Consider the following 24,192-nt stretch of genomic DNA (forward strand, 5'->3'; position numbering starts at 1 on the left):
ATGCAGGGTATCCGATATCAATACTCAAAACTATACGGTGATTTCGTTCAAGACCCAGAGCTTGCAAAGTTTCGTCGATATCTGGATTACTGGTCTTGGATGTTATACAATGAGAATTGGGAGATCGAGCAGAAGATCCGAGAATGCAACGAGATCGTCGCAAACATTCATAGTGTACCTCGGACTCGCAGCGTCTACACGTTGATAGACTATCCTCAAAGCTACGTGAAAAAGCAGGATCCAACACTGGAGGCGAAAATCGAAGACTTGAAAAAGTTGATCAGGCGATACGGTCGGTCACATTCTACTCGTTGCGCTTGGCGATATGCTGACCAACAGTGACACAGGAAAAGACCTTACCCTCGCCCACGCCATTGCCAACTTGCCTAGTCAGCCCGAGATATGGGCTAGACATTTCTCCGAGTATACAGAAGCATTTCAAGATGGTCGTTTCGGGCCGACAAACGAGGATGCTACCGTATACAGTCAAGTCCCCTCGCATGCGGATACTTGCTCCCTGAGAGCCAGCGAAGTAGATCAGCAAGACCACTTAACAAGCTTCGCAATCCGTCATCTCAAATCGATCAACATACGCCTGCGAAAGTGGATCGCTCGCGGTTCAAAGGAACGGTCCGAGGAGGAAGGAGCCGCACCAGAGCAGTTTGTTGGCCTCGAAAAGATTGTTATGGTCGCCAATGTGTTCGCTGGCATCTATGTTCCTGTATTCTTTGCCGCATGCCTCGGGGTTCTCAGCAGTATTCAGTCTGAGAAATGGCGCATCGTTGTGCTCGGTGCATTTGGATTGATGCTTACCGCATTATTGATTTTGTGCGTTCCGACGTTAAAGCGGAGTGACATGTTCGCAATTACGGGCGCCTTCTTTGCCGTGGGTGGAATATTTGTGGGGGCAAGGAGTATGGATTGACAGTAACGGATACTATAAGGTTGGTGTGAGAGATGGGGAGTGATTGCGAGTGGCGGTTGTGACGTTGCTGAGGCTCGTGCATGGCATCGGGCCTTTCTTTCACCCTTGCGTACCAAGGTTGACCTACCTAAATATAGATACGATGCATCCATGCTTGAGTACTTTCCCGCGTATACCAAAGAATAGGTCTGCTCTGTACTCATGTCTGCCACTGTTTAGAATCAGGAGTCGACTGTATTAACTCAGGTAGGTACTTTCTTTTATTTAAATACTTCACTCTGGTTTGGAGTCGTTAATTTCCTGCATTCTTTGTCATCTCATTGTGCACGCGTCTGTGCCGGAAGCATAACTCTCCGCACAATATTTATCCAACCAGGCACCATGCAGTGTGATAATGCAGGTTGTAAGTCCTTCAGTGAACCTTGACTTTACTGCCGATTTTCGACTGACAGCACAGGGCCGGACCAAGTCATCTCTCTCGTTGATACAAGATAATCATAGTTAGAGGTCTTAGACGTGTAAGGCTGCCATTTGACGCTCAATACCTACGCCCTCATAGCACAATCTACACAATGGTCGATTGGGTGATGGAACAGGAATCGAACAACTATGGTAGATATCGCTAATGTCCTAGAGAGAACCACGACCGATCGACAATCTCTGCCAAGATTTCTCCTGCGCGACCGTTTACATGGCATCCGATCGGGCAACGTCTTAAACTTATCATGGCGGGGAGATATGTGCACAGGCATCAATGCGAGCTGGCAATATTAATTATCACCATTGGAGGGCCGTCAGATAGCGGCACCCAGGTCCAGCTAGTGGAATGCCTTAATTTACCCAAATATTGGTTAGAATCCCATTGCAAAGCTCCAAGATAGGTCCTCTGTATTATCAGAGCCGCACGCCGGGCCGATATGGTCAACCACAGTGACTAACCGCTGGATTGTGTCTTTGCTAGTTAGCACTCCTTTGTCAAATCCCTAGAGCTCATCTTCAGTATATGTACCAATCTTCGAGCCACCTAACTCTTTATCACTTTTCGAAAACCAACGCCGACTACATCAGAAAGCCTCAACGCGCGAGACTCTTAGCTATGACTAGAGTGCCAATCAGCCCACCGAAGCCGCTTCGTGAGTTCAGATTATCCCTCCAGACAGTCATCCATTAATACTTCGCCAGCTCCAATTGTGATAGTTGAGCAGTGATCGAGGGAATGATGCAGTGTGGCTCTCGATAGCCACTAATCTCCAGTAAACATTTGGTATATCGCCAGTCTGTGCAAATCGTTCACATCCCAGAAGATTGCTGACATCTCTAGTCTAGTTCTCAGCTAGTATCTTCCTTCACACCGCCACTGTTATCGTACACGATTTTCTCGACACCGATTCAGTGGTTTACTATCAGGGACCTACCAGGGTCGGATGTCATTCATCGATCACAATATACATTCTATCTGGGGACGTCATGATGGAGGAACCATGTAAAGGACTACGTCGCGCAAAAAGCAAATTCTCTAGACATCTCCATATGTTAGACAGACGAGATATCGACTTTTGTTACAACCTTTAATGCAGCAGAGGTTCTACCACGCTTTCAGCAGCTTGTGTTCTATGCAACAAACTCACAATATATCGGCCTTTCACTACCAAGAACATATACACGAGCATAGCAGTGTGTGACCTTCCACATTCTCCCTTCTACTGCTGGCTTGTTTTGTCCCTGCCAATCCCTCTAACGAGTCGAGTGAGTAAGACCCACTCCAGCTATTGTATGCTGCGCATACAGTATGTTCTTGCCGAAGCACAGATGGGCAGATCTACGAGGCAGTAGTACTGTCATCGAACAGACCCATCTCACATACTCTGCGCCCTGCGCTTCAAGTCATTGGGTTCCGCTCCTGCATGTCGAAGCATTCTGCAGCAACTGCGGAGCGAGTACCGCCGTACGAATTGTAACTAACCTACGCGCTAAGGGTGTTCTTCCTCCTGCCCCGGAGTACTGACAAGACAGAGAACAAGATACGTCTTTACGATGCGAAGTCGCTGCTGGATAATTGTATCTCAGATGAAATGAGCTTCTTTGTAGTGACTAATCCGGGCGGTCGAGATAAGCAATTCCAACGTTACGGAAGCGTCCGCTGTTGCATTCCCGTAAGCCAACGGTATGGTTTGTTCAGCGATTTATGCGTAAGGATTCGTGAGATCGTCGCGTGGGTGCGGTTGGTAAGGGATTGCGGTACTTGCGGTCGGCAGATTGACGAGTGCGGCGAGGTAAGGTTCAAGCAGCGCAGCCGTTGTTCAGGAATTGAGTGACCGTTGGAGTAAGCCCTGTGCTCGTTCTTAGTCTTGCTCATCAACTAAGTCATACATCATATTAGTACGACTTATGCATACCCTATAGAACCTAGACGGTGCGCATGGGTCCCGTACTTACAAGACTTTGGAGGCGATGTGTGCGCACCTTGAAACGAAAGATGCGGAAGACGCGGTATGAAGATTAGAATCGAACCCAGGTATGGTGTGACATTCATGTGAGAGGTCTCGTTGCGTCTTTCACACGTAACAAGAAGCTGACCAAACAATCGACGCGCCTTGCCGGTGGCCTTGATCGGCTTCCGGGCACCGCAAGCGTCGGAGCTCTACACATACCCCAGATGCCACATCCACCTCTGCGTCCAGGCAAGGCTGGGTTGCTTGTTGAGTTCTGCGTACGGAACCCCGGACACCATAGGATCCGAGGGTCACTTCTGTTTATGGACTCACAGGCATCATGCCCTCTAGCGTGCATGTAGAAAGAGAAGTGGATGCCACTATGGAGGTGTCCGATCTCCTTTCATGGAGACCCCACGGCTAGGGCGAGTCCCTTGCGATCGGTAGAGTGCATGGTCCACCTTGCGAGCAGCAACGGGCCTCGACTTTTACCGGCGAATTCTCAAAATCCTTCAACCTCCTTCTGGGCGGAGATTTAACAGGCCTGTTAAGCGAGATTGGAGGCTTTTCTGGCACACAACAGCGTCACCAGGACAGAATCCGAAGAGGCGGATGTGGACGGCGATGAGTTTATCTTGCTATGTATTGGCAGACTCCTGTGAGATGTTGGAATTGATTGGCTTTGGTAACACCGACAAACGAATACTGTTCCACTGGAGATTTCGAAATAGTAGACCGTTGGCCCAGACGATCCCGCTATCACTTCTCAGCACAACGGCGATCATCATCACCGTATCTTTACCCTTGCTCTCGCTTCTTCCGAATATTGTTTCACCGGTCAGATCTCTGACTCGCAATGACAGGTCCGGTTTAGTGGCACGTCCTCCGAGGACCGCGGTGTCCCGCCGCAAAAAGCAATGTACGCCTGCGATCGTGAGATGCTTAAGGGCAGCCGGAGGAGGCGCCTTGGACGCCCTGATGGTTCGACGGTGTGGTTTGATGTTGGCTAGTCGTTGCAGTGGGCTGTTGTTGTTGTTGTGTTGGAGGCCTATTCGAAGAGTCGTGATAGAGGATTGACGCAGCCTCGTGCGCTTCATGCGCCTGTCGCATGTCCTTTTCTCGCTTTGCGCACTTATCTGCGTATGTATTGCCCTTCTCCAAAGCTGTGCGGTAGTCTCAGTATGGATCCAAGAGTGTGTTTGAGAAGAATGAGGTATCCGTACCATCCTTGTGCCATACGATCGTAGAGTCGTGTGGCTGTGTGTTGAAGGACATCGTCCCTTTATCGAGCTAGTTGAATTTGATAAAGTTCTTGTAATACGAATTACTGAAGGCTGGACAACTTGAGAGGGGGGGCTAATCCAAAGGTTTATAGTCTGACGATGTGCGTTACCTGTCCGCCCAAGAAGACTAGTTGTGCGAGTTCTACGTGAAATTTCGATACGCGCAGGCGGCATGCATGGCCGGTCAGCCTCAAGCAGTCAAGGCACGATGCTCCGTCCCGCAATAGCTCCGAGTGGTCTCGCGACCAGCCAACGCAAAGTGTCTTCTTCATAGTCCAGGGCTTCTGCGCGGCAATAGCAAAGGCTCCGGAGACTGCTTCGACTTCGCATCGTCTCAACGCTCAATGCCTTCGTACCACTCAACAGCCACCGCTCTAGCTTGGCAGCTAGTCACTGAACGCAATCTAGTCGTTCCGTACCCACGTGCGTTGGGACTCCGAACTTTGCAGTGCACTGTCTGTGTGCCATTTCCCTTCGGTATTGGTAAAATATTACCATGGCGGCCAATGTAGGTCTAGCGCATAATACCCTAGGCTGAAATAGGCCGCAACTCAACTCCAATCGGATTCCTGCCTGGTCCGAATGTTGCTAGTTGGATAGCTCAGATAACATATCGTTGTGACCTAGCAGTACTTATTAGTTCTATGTTTCGAGAAGTTAGCAAAGTCTGTGTAATACGGCCTCCGGTGATAACTGCCAGCACCGCGCCAGTACGTACTCTTGCATGGTGACCATGCCCAGATCGATACATACCCTGCTGCATGCGGTATATTTGCTCAACGCGTAGCGGTCTGGATCGATTGACGTTGTTCGGGATTGTCGTTGAGCAGCAACGTCACAAGTACGGCACATACCCTACATCATAAATAAGTCTTCAAAAGAGAGATAGAGGTTCTACATACGTCGCAAGCATAGATATGAACTGCTGATTACGAAACGACAGACTACAAGCCGTTATGGTTACGGATGTAATAACAACCCCTGCGATGCTGGACGCACGTCCAGCTGTGAAATACAAGGACGTGACGGCCGCATATATGAGCAACGAGGCTGTGAGATTCCCGATCGTTAATGTTATTACCTCAATTCTGTGCTCGCTGAAATTGCGGCATCCAAAGATGTCCAGGGGTTTTTTGGACCAGGTCAAGAGCACCCAGAGCCAGTCTGGAAAGTACGGAGCCCACGAGACAAATTTATCCCGGAAAAACCTACTTATCGTACTGGGACTTGATCGATCTACGACCTGATATATGTCAGATGCATGGCCCTCGGGATCATTCTGAGAGCCCCAAATCGCAGCATCAAGTCCCAAAAGATCATTCCGGTCTAAGAAAACCTGGAAGTCACGAAGCTCCGCAGCATCGTAGCCTTTACCAGCAAGGCGATTGAATCTTAGAAGGGCCTCCTCTGTGTTTGGTCAATCTACGTCGACTGCAGCAATGATCTGCTTACCATATTCCCTCAATTCATTCTGGAGCTTCTCATATAGTCTGCCCTGGGTCTTTTCTCGAACGATGACAGGTGTGTTGTATTCTGCGTCGATACGGGCAAAATTCTTCAAGAAGTCCGGATCGAACTGAGCATCGCGATCTTCAAGATGCAAGAGGTCTTTCTCCATCCCCATCAACCTATGCTGACGATAGAGCAGAAGGCGGATCGCAAGCGCGGAAAATCTTCGCAGATGTAGATATCTGGTGTGTTGCGATAAAAAGAAGGCGAGCCTGGGATAACCCTCATTGTGTAGTGTTGGATGATTGCCTGGGTTCGCTACGGCTCGTGGTGCCGAGGCGGGTGTTTGCTGCAATGTCGCGTAATTGGCTACGGACGCCATTTCCCCGACGAACTGGAGAGAATAATTACGACTTTTGGAGATCCGAGGAATGAAGAAAAGCCGAGAAAGTGGTTGGGATGCGAAAACAGATTCGCCAAGAGACAAGATCTTGCTAGGAAACGATAAGAAAAGTGCACGTCTGGAGAGATGCTAAGACAGTACTAGATAATACTGCCCAAAAGCCTGAAAGTAACAAAAGATGTAGATCGAACTTCGCTGAGTGGGTTTGGGTCGACGCGCCTCTGCAGTATTGGAATCCAACGTCGCGCTGTAAGGCTATATACCCAGCGAGCCACAAAGATAAACTGCATTATCTGCGTAAATGTTCGCCTGTCAGATGCTAATGTAGTCAGCTTTGGAAGCATGAAGACAAAAGAAACCGTCGCTGTGATGCTCAGCATTCGTCAGAATTCGGTCCCCGGACGATCCACAAAAGAGGTGTGGTGCTTAACTCGCGCTTATCGACAAGTTGTCTCGGGCTGCAGCAATGAACGGTGTTTGCTGATTTGATTTTCGTAGCTTAGGTGCGGGGGCAGACGCCCATATAGCTGCAGTCAAAGCTTCAAGGGTGGTGGAGTTGCAAAGCCACTGGCAGAAGGCCTGCGCCCCCGACATCAAGGAGGAATCTGTGCAACCACAACATTAATTGAAACCCAACAAGACGACAGACACAACGTGTATATTCAACACATGCTGAGAATTGAAGCGCCGTGAAGGTCATATGTGTTCTCCCTATGGCAAGCGCAGCTCGCTTCTGAAGATGATGGATGGCTGCGGTAGGTGTCCGGAGTTTCTGGTAGGAATTCCAAGGATAAATAGAACGTTTCTCGCCGGCTCTAAACGTGAGACAGTGAAGCCTGCGATATGAGGGGGTATGGCGAGCGCAGGGACGGCGGTAGCCCACTAACTGCTCATCATCGACACCGAGGATGTGAAGTTGCAGGCGCCGTTCGAGATAATAATGGAAAGCTCGATGTGATGTCGCCAGACCATCTGTACGCTACTAGTGGGTATCTAAGTAGACATGTGAGTATTTGCAAACTCGTGGTGGCCGATTTGCCAATAGACGGCAACTAGCATGCGAAGAACGAATGATGTGCAGCGAATGTGGAAGAAACGCAGTCATAACTGAGCTGCAAGAAATGGTGTTGGGGTTGGTCTACTCTTCGAAGCAGTTGCACTAGCACTGAGTGCTGGGCGGTACGCTAAGGCGGAACGAATCTTCATTCGGGCTATCGATCGTCTCATTGCAGGCACGCCCTTGACATCGGGCAATTTAGCAGCATGGTCGAAGTTTAAACAAAAGAGATACGCAAACAACAAAATCGTATTGGCGTCCACTCCTGCATATCGGTTTCCTTCTGGAAGAGAAATCCAAAGCCTCCACCACGATCTGATTTGATGTAGTTCACATGTAATATAGCGATGAAACGCTATCACATTCATCAAGTTCGTTGACAGGAGGTTAACGTCGATCAAAAAATGGTTGTCAAGCCTGTCGCGAGCAGTTGTCCTGAAGAATAACATAGTAGTAATACTTTATACCGTACCCGTTATGTCGGCTCACGCCCTGACCCTACTGTGCTTTCTCGTCGTGACCATCATCCTAAAATCATCTGTGTACATCTGCCTCTTGGACTCCAACTCGGGTGTCAGACCGATATCACTAGGGACCACTCACGTCGAAGCCCCGACTACTTAGCGCTTAATACTAGGACTGAGCCTGGGGGTATCATTATCCTTTCTGTCTCTCTTACTCTTCGGCTTGAACCCAGCACACGCTTGGTGCCATGTTCAGTCGCCGCATAGAACGAGTGCGTTTGGCATCATCCTGGAGCTTCAACAAGCAGAGGATTAGCCGTTCAATAATCTCCTCGTCCCCTGCCACCTCTGCCCCTTCCTCTTCCACGCTTCTTGCGGTCCCAGTTGCCCCTGAAACCGCGGCCACCTTGATGACCGTTCCTCTCGTCACGCTCACAGTCCTCCTCCTCTCTTCTCATCATCTCTCGTTCGCGCTCTATTCGCTCGGCCTCGAGCTCCTCGGGGCTCTTTTCCACACGGACCTCAGGCTTCTTGAGGTCGGCAGGAAACCTCGGGTGTGCGCCGTACTTGCAGTTCTTGCCCTCGGGACAGAAGCCGCAGAGGTAGAAGGGACAAAGCTTCTCCTTCTTGTTGTGTTTGAGCGCGCAGTATGGCCCAAGCGGACAGAAGCCTCTATCGTAGTGTGGGCATGAGGGGCGCTTGGCCTCGGGGTCGATGTGTAGGTAGAGACAGTCGTCTCCGTTGGAGCACGTCTGTGTCCGGGCGTAGTAGGAGCACTCGGGCATTCGTCGTAGGTTGTACTCGTGAAGGAACTCGCATGTTTCGCCTTTCTTGCATAGGCCACGCAACCAATGCTTGCATACTAGACTGAGCCGTGTTAGCTTAAGAGGTGGTATATGCTTTACCACTAGATTCACATACTTGTTATAGGATGAAGAGACATTATGTTTGTTTGGGCACCTATTGCCATCTGGGCAGTGACCCTGGAGGTATGCCTTGCATACCGGACGGTCAGGGCTAAGGCCAAAGCGATATTCGCGTCGCAGAAACTCGCTGAACTTGAACGTGTATTGTGGTTGCTGGCTTTCCACGGGTTTCGGTTCGGATGCTGGCGTTGGGGCGGAGTTCATAACCTCGGTCATGGTGGCGCGTTGTAGACGGATACGCTTCAGCCGTCTTATAGAAGTGAGCGCTACACGATGTGTATAGAGAGAGTAAAATTGTGGCTCTACGCTGTTGATGTGACGTCGCAAACGCTAGAAGATGCGCAGCATCACTGCCAAGATCCAAGGACGCGAGTTCACGTGGACGCTAAGAGAAGATGCGGACTTCCAAGGTTCTTTGTTCGACACGGCGATTACCGTCTACTCCCGTATCCACAACTGCACCTTGCCAGAAACGTCTTACATGGCGGCTACATCCCGCTTGATTTTGACTTACCCTGATCTACCCACTGCATCTGCATTTCCAACGTGCCGTCGAACCGATGTTTACAGCTGATGCAACCCTGGAACCCCACGCATGGAGACGCTCTTCCATGTTTGCTTCACTATTCACGGCCCGTCGATACGCTTTGCAACATGTGAGCGTCTTCATCGATGTGTTCGCAGCCAGCCATGATCGTTTCCGGATTTTCATTCCATGCGGGGCTGGTTTTGCATTCGGTCACTACTCCTGCAACATGGTGTCTGATGCTTCTTGGCTACTACCTAGGTATCTTTCTAGCCGATTTCGCGATGCCTTCTCCCCACAATGTCCGGAAGAACGTTTCTGGTCGTGTAATTAGCAGTCAGTATCCTACCTGTCACTCTGCAACCCACTGAGAAGCCATTTCGGCTCAGCACTGATCTTGCTTTAACAATCATCTTCGCGTTACCATAATCTTGCATGGGGTAGAGTCGAACCATTTCGGGTGGATTCGAGCAGTTTGCTCTTGAAGCACTAGGGTCCACATTACGACGCCGGAATATTCAGGAAACTGCAGCTTCGTTCGCACCCCAGGCCTGCCTCCTACGATCAATGATGCTTGGTGGCACAACCTTAGTGTGAATCCGTAGCTCATCAGTTGCCAAACTGGGCTTCACCGTCTAATCTGTAGTAGAGCCGCTATAGCAAGTCACGCATAAGAGCCTTCGTTCGTTCTAGGATGGCTGCGCGGTACTTTGGCCTTGAGGCGATCATCAAAGACATTGCATCACCGATGGCTTCTGGCGCCACTATTGATAGCCTTCCATTTATATTTACATACAAGCAGGATGTGTTCCAGAATTGTTGTCGACTACCTGAAGTCATTTATTCGCCTTCCTTCTCAATCATCTTCCAAGTTGCACAGATAATCGGTACATGTAGCTCCTGCCATTGTACTACATGCACACCTATCCGATCCTCATTACCAAGGCCATACCTCAAGCCCTAACACGACAAAGAGCTTCCGATATCCGTTCAGCCTTCACCCTTTACGATCCGGCTGCCGGCCTTTACCTGCAGGGTGTTCTGACGTGCAGGAAGCTAGCCACAGCTAAGCCATAGCTTACGACGACCGAAAATGAGCCGACACTACTTCAACCCACCTGATCACGACACCACCTTTTCCACACCGCTGCAAGCTATGTATTGGAACGGAGTTTACTATCCTAACTGGCGCATCTATCGCGATCAGCCACCTGTATCGCTGAACTACGATGTCATTTCGCATGTCTTCTACGCCTTTGCCTGGTACGCTAATGACTGGAGATGGTTACTGAATACATGGACTAACATGTCAACAGGGTAAAAGACGATGGAACTGTATATGTAGGTACATCAGGTGTATCCAAGGTTCCCTAACTGACTCACTCTACAGCTAAGTGATGAATGGGCGGATGCTCAAATCGATGTCCCAGGCACTGACGACATTCCTGCAGCAAAAGGATGTCTTAACTCTTTCGCCCTGTTGAAGCGAAAGTATACCCGACTACGGGTTGTGCTATCTGTTGGCGGCGGTGGGAAAGGCAGTGAGCCTTTTGCGGGTGTTGCTAGAGACCCTGCCTGCCGTGAGCGTTTTGCTCAGACATCATTGGCATTGGTACAACAATTTGGTATCGATGGCATCGACAGTCAGTATATTGATTCAGAATGGCGATATTTTTACTGAACAGGCAACAGTCGACTGGGAACACCCTGCAGATGCCAGCCAAGGCAGGGATTACATTGCTCTTCTGGCCACACTCCGTCAGTACTTGCCGGCGCCCCAATACACCCTCTCCTCAGCACTTCCAGCAGGCGAATGGGCCCTTCAGCATATCAACCTGGCGCACGCTTCGCATTATCTGGACATGATCAACCTCATGGCTTATGACTACAGCGGGCCTTGGGTGAAAAAGTGTGGTCATCAAGCTCAACTATTCACACCACACATTCCGCACAGTCCCGAAGCCGCAATATCCTGCCACTCAGCTGTCTCCTACATGATGCAGCAAGGTGTCCCAAGACACAAGATCGTCATGGGTGTGCCAGCATACGGCCGAAGTTTCACCGGAACCCGTGGTATAGGTCACTCGTTCTCCGGACAAGCAGGAGAGGAGGGCACCTTCGAGTACCGAGACTTGCCCCGTCCGGGTGCGGAAGAGCACGTAGACGAGCAGCTGGGCGCAGCCTACTGTATTGGTGGTGACGGAGGGCTAGTCACATACGATACCCCGCAAACTGTCAGAATGAAGGCCAACTATGTGCGACAAAACGGACTAGGTGGACTCTTCTATTGGACCGGTACAGGCGACGCAAGCTCCCTCACTCAGAAGGATCGCAGTCTGGTGTATAATGGCTTCCTAGGTCTGTTCCCGCAATAGAAGCTACGTGGCTGTAACTTGAGATTAGGTAGCATCCAAACATATTGATGCGTCCTGTTGTGTCTGAAAGCTGCTGTTTGTGCTCCGTGTGTGTTCGGTGGTGATGTTGCCCTACGCAAGGGCTACTGTAGCGCGACGAGCTTGGACCCTCAGACCCTTGATTGAGGGCTGGGGTGCGTGGGATGTTGTCTCGTTGCAGCATGAAGAAGATCGCAGTATTGCCGATAACACCACGTCGCACATAGTGCTTCCCGAAGAATACGAGACGTGCCTCTCTTCGCCTTGGACCCTGAACGTGCCTTGTCCGCCGCTGCAACGATTGCAACCGTGTACCGCGGGCGCATGCGATTGATGCGGACTCCCGCCGAACCACATGCCTGCACCTTCCACCTCGCTGGAATCTAGTACGCCGTCCCAAGGTCAATCACAGGCATGGATCCGGCGCTGACGCTCAATGCAGCTGACTACGATCCCATCGACCATCTCAACGCCCTCTTCTCCCACCCCGCCACGCTCTCTTCCGTCTCTGCCACCTCCGACGCCCTTCGCAACTACCAGGATGACCTTGACCAAGACATTGCCGGCGTTGTCGCCTCCCAGTCTAGCTCAGACGCCGACAGCGTCCAGCGTATACAGGCTGCAAAGGCAGAGCTGGCTGATCTCTTCAAGAAGATTGAGAGCGTCCGGGAGCGGGCCATGCAGACCGAACAGACCATCACCGAGATGACTGCAGACATCAAGCGTTTGGATAGCACAAAGAAGAACCTGACGCTCTCTATGACGGCGTTGAAGCGACTCCAGATGTTGACGACGGCCTACGAACAATTACGGAGTCTGAGCAAGTCGCGACAGTACAGGGAATGCGCACAACTGTTGCAGGCTGTGATACAACTTGTGGCACACTTCAAGAGTTATCGCTCTATAGACCAGATTGCGACCTTGAGTCGCAATGTGGCGGACGTGCAGGGCGAATTGCTGGAGCAGGTCTGCGAGGATTTCGAGGTGACATTCGCCAAGGGGGAAACGGCGTCACGAAAGGCCATGCTCGCGGAAGCCTGTCTGGTTATCGATGCGCTCGGGGAACATGCTCGCACCCGGCTCATCAACTGGTATTGCAACACGCAGCTGCGCGAGTATCGCCAGGTCTTCCGGGGCAACGATGAAGTGAGCCACCCATGTTCGCTCATGGTGATAGCACGCTAATGGTACCAGGCTGGATCATTAGACAATATTGGACGAAGATACAGCTGGTTCAACCGGATGATGAAGACATACGACGTCGAACATGCCTCCATCTTCCCGGCCTATTGGCGGGTGAATGAGATGCTGGCCAACTCGTTTTGCGAAGGAACCCGTGAAGACTTCAAGTCCATATTACAAAAGTCTGTGCGGAGAGGCGATGGGCAGAGTTTGGATGTCGAACTGCTTCTTTCGTGCTTGCAGGAGACACTTGACTTTGAACACAGTTTAGAAAGGCGGTTCGCTAATGAGGTTTGTGAAGACGGGCTATCATATCGAACTACATGCTTACTTTGTGCAGTCTCGCTCTTCAATGGACACAGTAGCCTCCAAGGACGACCGACCGCATGGCTTTAGTCAGGCCATCTCCGAGGCTTTTGAACCCTACATGAGCCTCTGGGTCGAATCCCAAGACAAGTATGTTACACACACTTACCTGGTCATCACGAGACTGACTTTGTAGGCAACTCGCCAATCTCATACCAAAGTACCGGCAACAACCCCTCCGAAACCCAGAAGAGGATTTCTCCCCTCAAGCTGTGATACCCTCATCAACAGAGCTGTTCCAATTCTATCGTTTGACGTTGGCACAGTGCGCTAAGCTTTCGACTGGAACGAGGTTACAGGAGCTATCCATGACCTTTGCCAAGTACCTGGATCAGTACGGGCAACAGGTGCTCTACTACTTTCTTAGCGAGAAAGCAGGAGCTCAAGGACCTTCCGTCGAAGACGCTGTCCTCATCCTCAACACTGCAGATTATTGCTATATGACCTGCAACCAACTGGAGGAGAAGATCAGAGGCCGCATAGACGAGGACTTTAAGGAAAAGGTTGATTTGCAGAGTCAGGCTGATGCCTTCATGGGTATCGCTAGTGCCACAGTCCGAATGCTCGTTCGAAAAGTCGAGATGGCGTGCGAACCTAGCTGGAGGGAGATGCGAAACACACCTTGGGCAAAGCTCGAGAGTGTTGGCGACCAAAGTAGTTATGTGGCTGAACTTTTGCGTAGCGTAAAGGAAAGATCTGGAGAGATCCTGAAGCATCTCCACAAGCAGCAGTATGCGCGAGCTTTCAGCGACAACCTTGTCGATCTTATGGCTTCCACGTACATTGCGAACATAATGCAGTGCAAGCCAATCTCCGAAGTTGGAGCGGAGCAGATGCTGCTGGATTCCTACGTGCTAAAGAAGGGTTTCACGGAGCTCCCTACCCTCAATGAGGAGCCTGGTACAGCGCCACCAGCAAGGTATGTTACTCAAGTCAGTTCCGAGTCGCGCCGACGCACTACTAACTATGCCAAAGCTTCATCAAACGCGTAAATCAGTCCATGTCCAAGATCGATCCTCTTCTCAAAACGTTGCAAGTTCGTCCTTCGCCGCCAGAAGCCCTCGTGCAAGCCTACCTTATCCATATTGCCGACAAATCCGACACCAACTTCCGCAAGATTCTTGATCTCAAGGGCATCCGCAAGGCTGAGCAAACTCAGCTTCTCGACCTCTTCTCTGCCTTTCGTGCATCGCCCAACCACGAAAACCTCGTGCAGAACTCGCCTTTCCTTACGCCACTGCAGATTCAGACAGCAGGTAGCGTTGGAAGTACGGCAGGAAGCGTCATGGGCACGATGGGAACGCCGAGTCTTGGTGGGGGCAGATTCGACGCAGCAGGCTTGGGTAACATGCTCGTCAATGCTGCAAGGGATGGTGTTGATCGATTCGGTAGTCCTGCGCCGGGCCAGCAGCAGGCCGGAGGTGCGGATGGAGGTGCGAACCTGGAGAGTAATTTGAAGAATATTGGCAAGTTCTTCAGGAGGGATGTGGGAGGGTTCAGAGGATTTGGACGGAGTGAGGACGGACGATAGACGAAGTTGAGAGTGATATGCGCCATTACAGTTGGGCAGAAGATTGAAGCAGCAATAGACTTACATCAAACGCTCATGATCTTAACACGATCGGGGTATCATAGTTCAATAGTTCATGTTCCGCATCCGGTCCCCGAGTCGGCAACTTCAAGAGGAAACGAACAAACCATCATCACTTTGCTCTTCCTCCCTCCCCGGATCTCTCATGTAAACATCATCACGTCCAATCAGCCCGTCCCCGTCACTTATCACCATGGCCTCTCTTCGTCTCCTCCTCAACTCATCCTGAGAGCCACCGCCCATTCTAGGCTGGACGACATCCCACCTGAACCCATGGTTTGGCAACAGGGAGTCGTCTCTCCAGACACCCATGTCGCCTAACAGATTGAAGGCCAACTGCGCGCGATGCAACACCTCTCCATCTGCACAGTACAGATCCTTGATGAGCAGGTCTTTGGCGGACTTGGAAGCGTAGAATCGCGTGCAGAGGATCTTTGTAGCCGAGGCGCGGATATCGTTGTTGTGGCTTGTCGCCAGTGTCAAGAGAGAACTTGTCTTGATGGCATCTTCTTGGTGAGTGGGCGGGCCGGAGGGGATGGTGCAACGTTGTTGCGGGATGTTCTGTGGGTTTCGGATCTCGGTGAGGGTGCGCATGTTTTGGAGGCCGTGGGAGACTTGCTGGACGGCTATGAATGTGAAGACGCCTGGAAGATGGGTTAGTGGGGCTGGGTTAGTCGATGGTGAGAGGGGTCTGTACCGAGGCCGAGCCAGAGCCAGTGGTCGGGTATGCTGGATGCCATAGCGAGGTGTATTTGGTCATGGCGTGAGGCATATGGCGACGAGGCTTGGAGACATGCTGCCGTCGTGAGTGCACTTGCGCCGTGACGGCCGTCGCGCGTGAAAGTGGGGAGCGGGCTGCAGGGATGTGGCGCTAGACAGGGGCCATCCATGCCGAAATCTTGGTCTGGGAAATAATTTCAAGCCGACCATCTCGTGTCGTCCACGAGCTCTCTCAGCGCCGAATATCCCATTCATAGGTCCCCAGGCCTCGACATAGCTACAGACATGCCGCCCTCACAGCTAAAGCGGCTAAAGGCCTCGCTCCGCGAACAAGGCATTACCGGTCCGCAGAAATCCAAGAAGCAGAAGAAGTCGCAATCCAAGAACGCCGACCACCACGAACGGAAAGCCTCTGCGCTCGCCTCGATTCGCGAATCTTTCAATCCTTTCGAGTTTAAGCACCTTGCGCGCCCCCACAAGCATGAGTATGTCTCTGCGCAGGCCGAGAATGCTCCCAAGAAGATCCTCGGTAGACCCGGTGTTACCAAGAGCGCAGGCGAGGAGGCACGTAGGAAGTCGCTGCTTCCAGAGATGCATCGCAAGAACAAGGTCGGAGGTATCCTCGATAGGCGAATAGGTGAAGATGACCCGACAATGAGCCTGGAGGACCGTGAGATGGCGCGCTTTGAGAGGGAACAACAGCGCAAGAGGGGCGGAAATATGTTTGACCTTGAGGATGATGCTGACGAGGTTGAGCTCACCCACGGTGGACAGTCTCTCCGTTTCGACGATGAGATTGGAGAGGAAGACTATGATGCGGCAAGCATTGCTGGGTCAAGTGACGGCGAAGATGGCTTCCTGAAGAAGAAGAGGCGGAGAGACGATGAAGACGGCGACGCGGATGGCGATGCGGCTGCGGATCAGCCAGAGAGGAAGAAAAGCAAGGCAGAGGTCATGAAGGAGGTCGTGGCCAAGTCGAAGCAGCATAAATACGAGCGTCAAGCACAGAAAGAGGACGACGATGAGCTACGAGACGAGCTTGACAAGGACCTCAATGACGTGTTGGCCGCTCTGCGGGGACACATCAACAAGAAGCCCGAGCCCGAGAAGCCCAAGGACACCCAGGTCAACGAATTTGGCATGAACGCCGACCGTGCTGCACTTCTAGCTGGAGCCACACAGCAAGACAAGGACAGAGAGTACGATACACGTGTGCGCCAACTGATGCAAGATTCGCGAGCGAAGCCGACAGAACGAACAAAGACGGAAGAAGAGAAGGCTAGAGAAGAGGCAGATCGCTTGAAGCAACTTGAACAGAAGCGCATGAAGAGAATGCACGGAGAGCCTGTCAGCGATGACGAAGAACCACGCAAAAACGGTGTCGAGGAGCTTGATGAAAACGAAGATGACGACAGCCTACCAGACGACGCCGCCGAGTTCGGACTAAAAGCGCCAGGCCAACTGAGACCCGACGGCGTTGAAGACGAGGACGACTTCATCATGGACGATGACCTCGTTGCTACCGACTCAGAAGCCGACATGTCCGACGATGAGTCTGATCTTGGCTCTGCAATCGACGACACAATGGCCATGGACGAGGAGGACGCAGACTTCTTGAAGCACGTTATGCCGGAGCGGAAAGAGCAACCCAAGGCTGTCAATGGCGTCCTTACTCTCGGTGTTGAGCCTTCGTCCAAATTGGCGTTTACTTATAAATGTCCGCGGACTCACGAAGAGTTACTGAGTGTCTTCAAGGATGTTACTCCCAACGATACCTCCACTGTCATCCAGAGGATACGTGCGCTCTACCATGCTGGGCTGCATTCGGACAACAAGAACAAGCTTGCCGACTTCGCTTGTGCGCTCATCGATCATGTCTCCTACCTATCAAACCAGACGCCAGCTGTGTCCTTGGCTGTGATTGAAGCGATCGTCCGTCATATCCATTCCATGTCGCGGTCATACCCTGTGCAGATTGCTACCAAATTCCGAGAACATTTGAAGCAGCTTCAGGTTTCGAACGACCCAACATCAGGTGATCTGGCTCTACTTTCTGCTATTGGATCCATCTTCCCCACTTCCGATCACTTCCACCAGGTCGTCACTCCCGCCGTCACCCTCATGGCTCGCTGGATGGGACTTACCTCGCCTGCTTCTACTACAGATATTGCAACGGGTGCTTTCGTTGGTGCGCTATGTCTGCAATACCAAAGACTATCGAAGCGATACATTCCTGAGTTTGTACGCTATACTGGACTTGCCCTCAAATCAGAGCACGCCACGCCCGCCCTCCTGGCAGCGCACAGCAAGAACGTCATCACTGCCGCCGAACTCTGGAGTGCCTCATCCGCGTTCATCGAGATATTCAGCCCGCTACTTGCACCCCTCAAGTCCGCAAACCAGACGTCTACCTACCAGAATCTCCGTGCCCGCATATCCCTTGCACGCTCCAAACGGCGACCCCTTCTCCTACACCATCACCGTCCCCTACCCATCAAGTCCAGTATTCCCAAATTCGAAGAATCCTTCGATCCCAACCGCCACTATGACCCTGATAAGGAGCGCTCAGAGGCCAAGAAGCTGCAGAAGGAGTACAAGCGCGAGAGGAAAGGTGCACTCAGGGAGTTGCGCAAGGACGCCAACTTCATTGCGAGAGAGACGCTCAAGGAGAAGAAGGAGAAGGACAAAGCTTACGAGACCAAGTACCGGAGGCTTGTGGCAGAGATCCAGGGTGAAGAGGGCAGGGAGAAAAATGCTTATGATCGGGCGAAGAAGGCTAGGAAGAGGGGTTAGATGTGAAAGTGACTTTCAGCGAGTGAGTACTGCTGGGTGTCGCGCATTGGTACTGGCGCTGTCGAATGGATTCGTACTGAAGACAGCAGCATTGATGCATTAATCATCTGCTGCCACTTCGTGATGTTGGCGTATATCAGTCGACTACAAAATTATTTTTCTTGGCATCGTTTTTGAGCATTCGATCAATAACTTTGTGATTGTCGCCGTGATGTTCATATACCTTTAGTAACTTGATTGTGATGAATTCTATGGTTGATCGTAATTCAGGACTCACCTTGACCCTTATGCACCGCTTTCTCGTCAAGTAGAACCTATATTTGCCTCGTCTTATAAACATTGTCTGCTCACAACTCCCGTTGGCCTTCAAGCAAACCCCCCACACACCACTAGTCCTCTACTATTCACTACCTACCGATCACTGTTCACCAAATCAAGATCGGGATTATGATAGATGACTTCACACACCCCAGAAACGCAGCGATACGTGAAGCAATATACGCTTCCCCACGATGCAAGATCTGATGCTGATTACTACAGTATACTTTGCGACCAACGCAAGTCACTGCGTCTTAGCCTGCCGGCTGAGGGGTATGATGCATCTAAGCCGAAGGGAAAAGTTCGAGTCTTCTGGAGCAATGAGCTCGTTGAAAAATCAGGTGTATAGATTTAACAGTCCAGACTTTACATCTTACTTCTCGAGATCTCTGCATGCCGTTCCACTTGCAAAGACTGAAGCACTTCCTTATTTTATCAACAACAGCAATAGAAAAAAACTAGGAACGCTGAGATCGTAAGTCTTCTACTGTGCTGCAGTCTACAACAGCATATGATCAGGAAATGTAGTTAACTAATAACAATGCATTTTTTTGTTGTTAAGGATCATCGGTCCAGAGATGGCATATTCCTATTTCGCTCCATTGCAGTAGGTGAAGAATAGATCTCGGTGCTGTTTACTCGGCCAACCCTTGCAGAGAATTGCTGGGAGTGATCCTTTTTGATAGACGTTGTACATAGTAGACCCATGTAGGAGCGGGTCTCAAGCGGGCACGTCTACACGCGTTACAACATTGTAGCGTTCGCCTAGATTGGACGGACGGATTGATCCGACTCGACTCAGCACTGGATACTCTTGGTGGAGGTATCGTGTCGCGCAAATCTTTAAGGTGGGCAACCGTGTGGATGCGAATACGTAGGACTGAGGGTCAGCCAGGAGGGGAAGTCGGGGAGTGATGACGCCGAACGCGCGAGACTAGCTTGATGTAGATGCAGCACTTCTGTGGAAAGCAACCTATCCGTATCAACGGAAGGATTGAGCCTCAAACAGAGCAACAAAGTTAGCCACCCGCTCTTGAAATCCAGACACAAAGTATCGTGAAAACCCATTCAATGGTGCTGAGTTGGCGTATAGAATTGACAATGGCGGTATGCACCTCTTGTAACTTCGTTTCCTAAAAGGACGAGGACCCCACGTTGAATGGCGCCTGCTCGCTTAGTAAAGACCAGTTTTCCCCACGTGCGGCTGCCATCCTGCAAAGAACCTTAATTGAACCCACAAACTTCTCCTACGCAGCGGATCTAGTATCGGATCGATCACGGGCGCTTTGTGGTGTTCAGAAACGGTTGCCCTGGATTGGATGCAAGTTCCCGTCGAATCCAAGTGCCGTCTCAACGTATCCGCACAGCCGGCTTTCCCCAGAGCATGACGTCAGAACTGACTTTTCGACATCACGAAGGCGCTCAACAAAGACCCCCCGAATTTAGAAAATCCCCCCTCTTTTGATTGGAGGATACTACGTGCAAAGATATTGACGCACGTAATGTAGAGGCGTCGAGCTGGCTTCTGTGCTCAGCAGTATTGCAAATAGCAGAACGTCAAATGAGGTTGTAATCACGAATGCTCTAGAAGGATCCGTTTGTGCCAATTATGCCACAGCTCAACCATTCACCAAGCTCACTTGGCGTGCTCGCACACCGAAGTCGACATCTTTGCTCCCGAGCACGCAATTCAGGCCATACCTTTTTTATTGGGCACTAGGGCGAACCGTGAGCGACCATCACATCCTTCGCGCGCCATCCCTGTCGCCGCACCCGCATACCCTTGCAAGCTCGACCCATCTGCCATCAGATTGAAGCCGGTACCGCGGCGAAAAGCGTCACAGTCGCTTGAACTTCGTTAGATCTGATCGGCATATCAGGGCAGCATTATGTCACTTGTCAGAACCCTCCACCCGGGCGTTGCTTGGAAATACCCCCTACCTACCTCGAGCCCTCTACCATAGCAGTGGCCTTATTGCCTCGACATCTCCCCGACTGCGCGTCGACCAGTAGCCTACATCGGATCCCTTCAAAACCAATTCCGATCCAGTAACGGAAGCGATCACGCAATTTTCTGCCAGGTCAAGCAATTCGGAGGCGTCTTGAAGGCTTCGGTCCTTCCCACATTCAGTACACTCAAGCTTCCCAAGCTATCTCGACTTCGAAGCTCACAGGGCCGATCCTGCAGCCCAGACCGGCATCGCGACACTGCTATTCGCTCTGGAGAGACCGCGTGCGTTTCGCTCCAAGCCATCGATTGCTTGCGCTGTGCTTGTGCACGCCTCCCAGGCCGTTGGTCCTCATAGATAAACTTTCAGACGCCTGGCAACTCTTGTCCTTGCTTCTGAAGCTTATTCGGCCTTGTCGAACTTGGTACTGGATTTCAAGCACGTGGCCCTCCAAGTGCTGAACCAGTGCATTTTTGCTCGAACGCGTTGAAGAACTCCTACCCCAACGATGGCTTCTACAGCCAATAAAGTCGGCCACAGCCTGGCAAAGGTCTTAGGCATCGACCTGCACTACCGGAACGAAACTGGCTCAGAGCGCGTAACACGAGGCGAAAGCGTTTTCACCATCGACTCCGCAGATACATATGTTGAGGATGAACCTACTGCGAAAGAATGGATTCAAGACACTCTTCCCAGTGGACCCGAGTTCAGAGAATATTGCTACAGCTTGTTTCCGTTCCTTCATTGGATAGGTCGCTACAACGTACAATGGTTAATAGGTGACCTTGTCGCTGGTATGTCAAGCTATAGTTTGATTGTCTTGTATAGCTACTAACTTTCGCCAGGTATCACCGTGGGTGCTGTTGTCGTCCCCCAAGGTATGGCCTACGCAAAGCTTGCTGAGCTTCCTGTCGAATTCGGATTGTACTCTTCGTTCATGGGCGTCCTCATCTACTGGTTCTTCGCTACCTCCAAAGACATCACCATCGGACCCGTCGCAGTTCTATCCACAGTCACTGGCGGTGTTGTGCTGTCAGCGGAAGAGAAATTAGCCGGTCAGGGCATCTCACGAGACATGATCGCATCCTCGTTGGCCATCATCGCCGGATCAATCGTTCTCTTCTTGGGTCTTGTCCGTATGGGCTGGATTGTGGATCTCATCTCGTTGCCTGCAATCTCAGCGTTCATGACTGGTTCCGCGCTCAGTATCGCTGCTGGACAGTTTCCAACCATGATGGGTATCACAGGTTTCTCGACTAGGGATCCCACGTACAAAGTGGTGATCAACTCGCTCAAGTACCTTGGACGAACTAACCTTAACGCATCATTCGGCCTGACTTGCCTCTTCCTTCTCTATGCGATTCGTTTCACATGCGGTCAGCTCGCAAAGCGATTCCCTACCCGTGCGAAGCTGTTCTTCTTCATCAACACTTTGCGAACGGTGTTTGTTATTTTGCTGTACATTCTGTTCAGTTACCTAGCAAACCGAGAGCACAAAGCCAACGGAACTAAGCCAATTATTACCACTCTTGGAACTGTTCCACGAGGTAAGATGCTCCTTAATCTTGATCAGATACATCACTTACAACTTCAGGATTCCAACACGCTCGCGTACCCAAGGTCACAATCCCCATAATCAAGTCGTTCGCCACCGAATTACCGTCTACTGTCATCGTCCTGCTCATCGAGCATATCTCCATTGCCAAGTCGTTCGGACGAGTGAACAATTACGTCATCAACCCATCGCAAGAGCTCGTGGCCATCGGCGTGTCCAACTGCTTGGGACCCTTCTTAGGAGCATACCCCGCAACTGGTTCTTTCTCTCGCACTGCCATCAAGTCCAAGGCTGGGGTTCGCACGCCTTTCGCAGGTGTCATTACGGCCATCGTAGTGCTTCTCGCTATCTATGCACTTCCGGCTATGTTTTGGTACATTCCCAACGCCGCACTATCGGCAGTCATCATCCACGCAGTGCTTGACTTGATCACACCACCAAACACCGTGTACCAATTCTGGAGGATCTCACCACTTGAGGTCATCATTTTCTTCATTGGTGTTCTGGTTACAGTCTTTTCCAGCATCGAAAACGGTATCTACGTTACAGTTTCCGTATCGGCAGGCATGTTCGCTTTCCGTCTGTTCAAAGCCAAGGGTCGTTTTATGGGCAGAGCCAAGATTCACTCCGTTATCGGCGACCATCTGTTGGACCCGCATGAGGAAGACAAGATGCCATCGCCCGGTTTCAAGCAGAAACCAGCAGAGGGAGAGCACTCCATCCGTGAAGTCTTCTTGCCTATTGATCACAAGGATGGATCCAATCCAAGCATTCAGCTAGAGGACCCTTACCCAGGTATCTTCATCTACCGATTTAGCGAAGGCTTCAATTATCCAAACGCAAACCACTACCTCGATCAACTCACCGACATCATATTTGCGAAGACGCGTCGTACAAATCAAGCGACGTACAACAGACCCGGCGACCGCCCATGGAACGACCCTGGCCCTCGTGGAAAGGAGGCTCAAGTACAAGACGATCGACCTACGCTGAAAGCCATCATCCTCGATTTCTCATCTGTCAACAACGTCGATCTTACTTCAATCCAGAACCTGATTGATGTAAGGAATCAGCTTGACAAGTATGCGGCTCCAGACACAGTTGATTGGCACTTCTGCAACATCAACAACCGGTGGACCAAGCGCTCTCTTGCTGCAGCGGGTTTCGGTTACTACACTCCCGAGACGCCTGACAGCGGCATAGCGCACCGCTGGAAACCCATCTTCAGTGTCGCCGAGATCGGCGGTTCAGACTCGGCTGCTGCGCAAGCAGAAGCACGCGAGAACCTCCTCGCTCAACGCGCACTATCGCAAGTACGAAGTCACGATATCGAGGCAGCTCATCCAGAATCGGGTGACAGTTCGGAGACCGAAAGCATAACAAAGCAGTTGGAACACAGCAAGGCGTACGGACATGTAGAGGCTGGTGATGCTAGGCAGAGGGGCCGGATAGCGGTTGTTCAAGGGCTGAACAGACCGCTGTTCCATGTCGACGTAACGGCTGCGCTCAACAGTGCGTTGGCCAATGCGCAGAGAAAGAGTCACTAGATAATTTTGTGGTCTTTCGGTAGTGATAATGCGGCTTTCTTTCAGTATTTATATATATTGTCAGTACATAGAGATGATATCTATTGGCGCTCGGCTAATGGCCTAGAGTGTTTTTCGCGTTCAAGAAATAGTTTTATCATTTGCATGCATCGTGATGCAGGTGCGCAGTCTATTGATGGATGCCTAAGGTGCTGTTGCAGATTTAGCATTCACATTCAAGCTCGTTACCATCATAAATGTGAGAAAGCTTAGTAGAAGATGGTTTGTGACATTGTCATTCTATATAGACGATACTCGTGCTTCTGCTACGTGG

The 24,192-nt window shown here is 51.1% G+C and overlaps 7 protein-coding genes across 7 annotated transcripts; 4 read left to right on the forward strand and 3 right to left on the reverse strand.

Annotated features, from left to right (window-relative positions):
* Window positions 1–925, forward strand: GT037_007108 (uncharacterized protein; the record flags this gene model as incomplete). The annotated part of the gene is made up of 2 exons (XM_038932155.1): window positions 1–292; window positions 348–925. 2 exons carry the CDS (start codon window positions 1–3, stop codon window positions 923–925), a joined length of 870 nt encoding a protein of 289 aa, XP_038785627.1.
* Window positions 926–4,299: 3,374 nt separating this feature from the next.
* GT037_007109 (uncharacterized protein) lies at window positions 4,300–6,471 on the reverse strand (the record flags this gene model as incomplete). The annotated part of the gene is made up of 3 exons (XM_038932156.1): window positions 4,300–4,520; window positions 5,853–6,047; window positions 6,093–6,471. 3 exons carry the CDS (start codon window positions 6,469–6,471, stop codon window positions 4,300–4,302), a joined length of 795 nt encoding a protein of 264 aa, XP_038785628.1.
* Window positions 6,472–8,333: 1,862 nt separating this feature from the next.
* On the reverse strand, window positions 8,334–9,155 carry GT037_007110 (mrna 3-end-processing protein yth1; the record flags this gene model as incomplete). Its single annotated transcript, XM_038932157.1, has 2 exons — window positions 8,334–8,880; window positions 8,935–9,155. The coding sequence occupies 2 exons, from the start codon at window positions 9,153–9,155 to the stop codon at window positions 8,334–8,336; spliced, it is 768 nt and encodes a 255-aa protein (XP_038785629.1).
* A 1,403-nt stretch (window positions 9,156–10,558) lies between these two features.
* Window positions 10,559–14,937, forward strand: GT037_007111 (vacuolar protein sorting-associated protein 53-like protein; the record flags this gene model as incomplete). The annotated part of the gene is made up of 9 exons (XM_038932158.1): window positions 10,559–10,728; window positions 10,782–10,806; window positions 10,856–11,108; window positions 11,158–11,823; window positions 12,301–13,004; window positions 13,053–13,331; window positions 13,381–13,496; window positions 13,543–14,325; window positions 14,382–14,937. The coding sequence occupies 9 exons, from the start codon at window positions 10,559–10,561 to the stop codon at window positions 14,935–14,937; spliced, it is 3,552 nt and encodes a 1,183-aa protein (XP_038785630.1).
* Window positions 14,938–15,084: 147 nt separating this feature from the next.
* Window positions 15,085–15,737, reverse strand: GT037_007112 (uncharacterized protein; the record flags this gene model as incomplete). The annotated part of the gene is made up of 2 exons (XM_038932159.1): window positions 15,085–15,641; window positions 15,695–15,737. 2 exons carry the CDS (start codon window positions 15,735–15,737, stop codon window positions 15,085–15,087), a joined length of 600 nt encoding a protein of 199 aa, XP_038785631.1.
* Window positions 15,738–16,002: 265 nt separating this feature from the next.
* On the forward strand, window positions 16,003–18,510 carry GT037_007113 (nucleolar protein 14; the record flags this gene model as incomplete). Its single annotated transcript, XM_038932160.1, has 1 exon — window positions 16,003–18,510. The coding sequence occupies one exon, from the start codon at window positions 16,003–16,005 to the stop codon at window positions 18,508–18,510; it is 2,508 nt and encodes an 835-aa protein (XP_038785632.1).
* A 2,775-nt stretch (window positions 18,511–21,285) lies between these two features.
* On the forward strand, window positions 21,286–23,879 carry GT037_007114 (sulfate permease 2; the record flags this gene model as incomplete). Its single annotated transcript, XM_038932161.1, has 3 exons — window positions 21,286–21,571; window positions 21,623–22,324; window positions 22,372–23,879. The coding sequence occupies 3 exons, from the start codon at window positions 21,286–21,288 to the stop codon at window positions 23,877–23,879; spliced, it is 2,496 nt and encodes an 831-aa protein (XP_038785633.1).
* Between the last annotated feature and the right edge of the window lie 313 nt (window positions 23,880–24,192).

Source organism: Alternaria burnsii (assembly GCF_013036055.1).
Source record: "Alternaria burnsii strain CBS107.38 chromosome Unknown 731, whole genome shotgun sequence".
Lineage (NCBI taxonomy): Eukaryota > Fungi > Ascomycota > Dothideomycetes > Pleosporales > Pleosporaceae > Alternaria > Alternaria burnsii.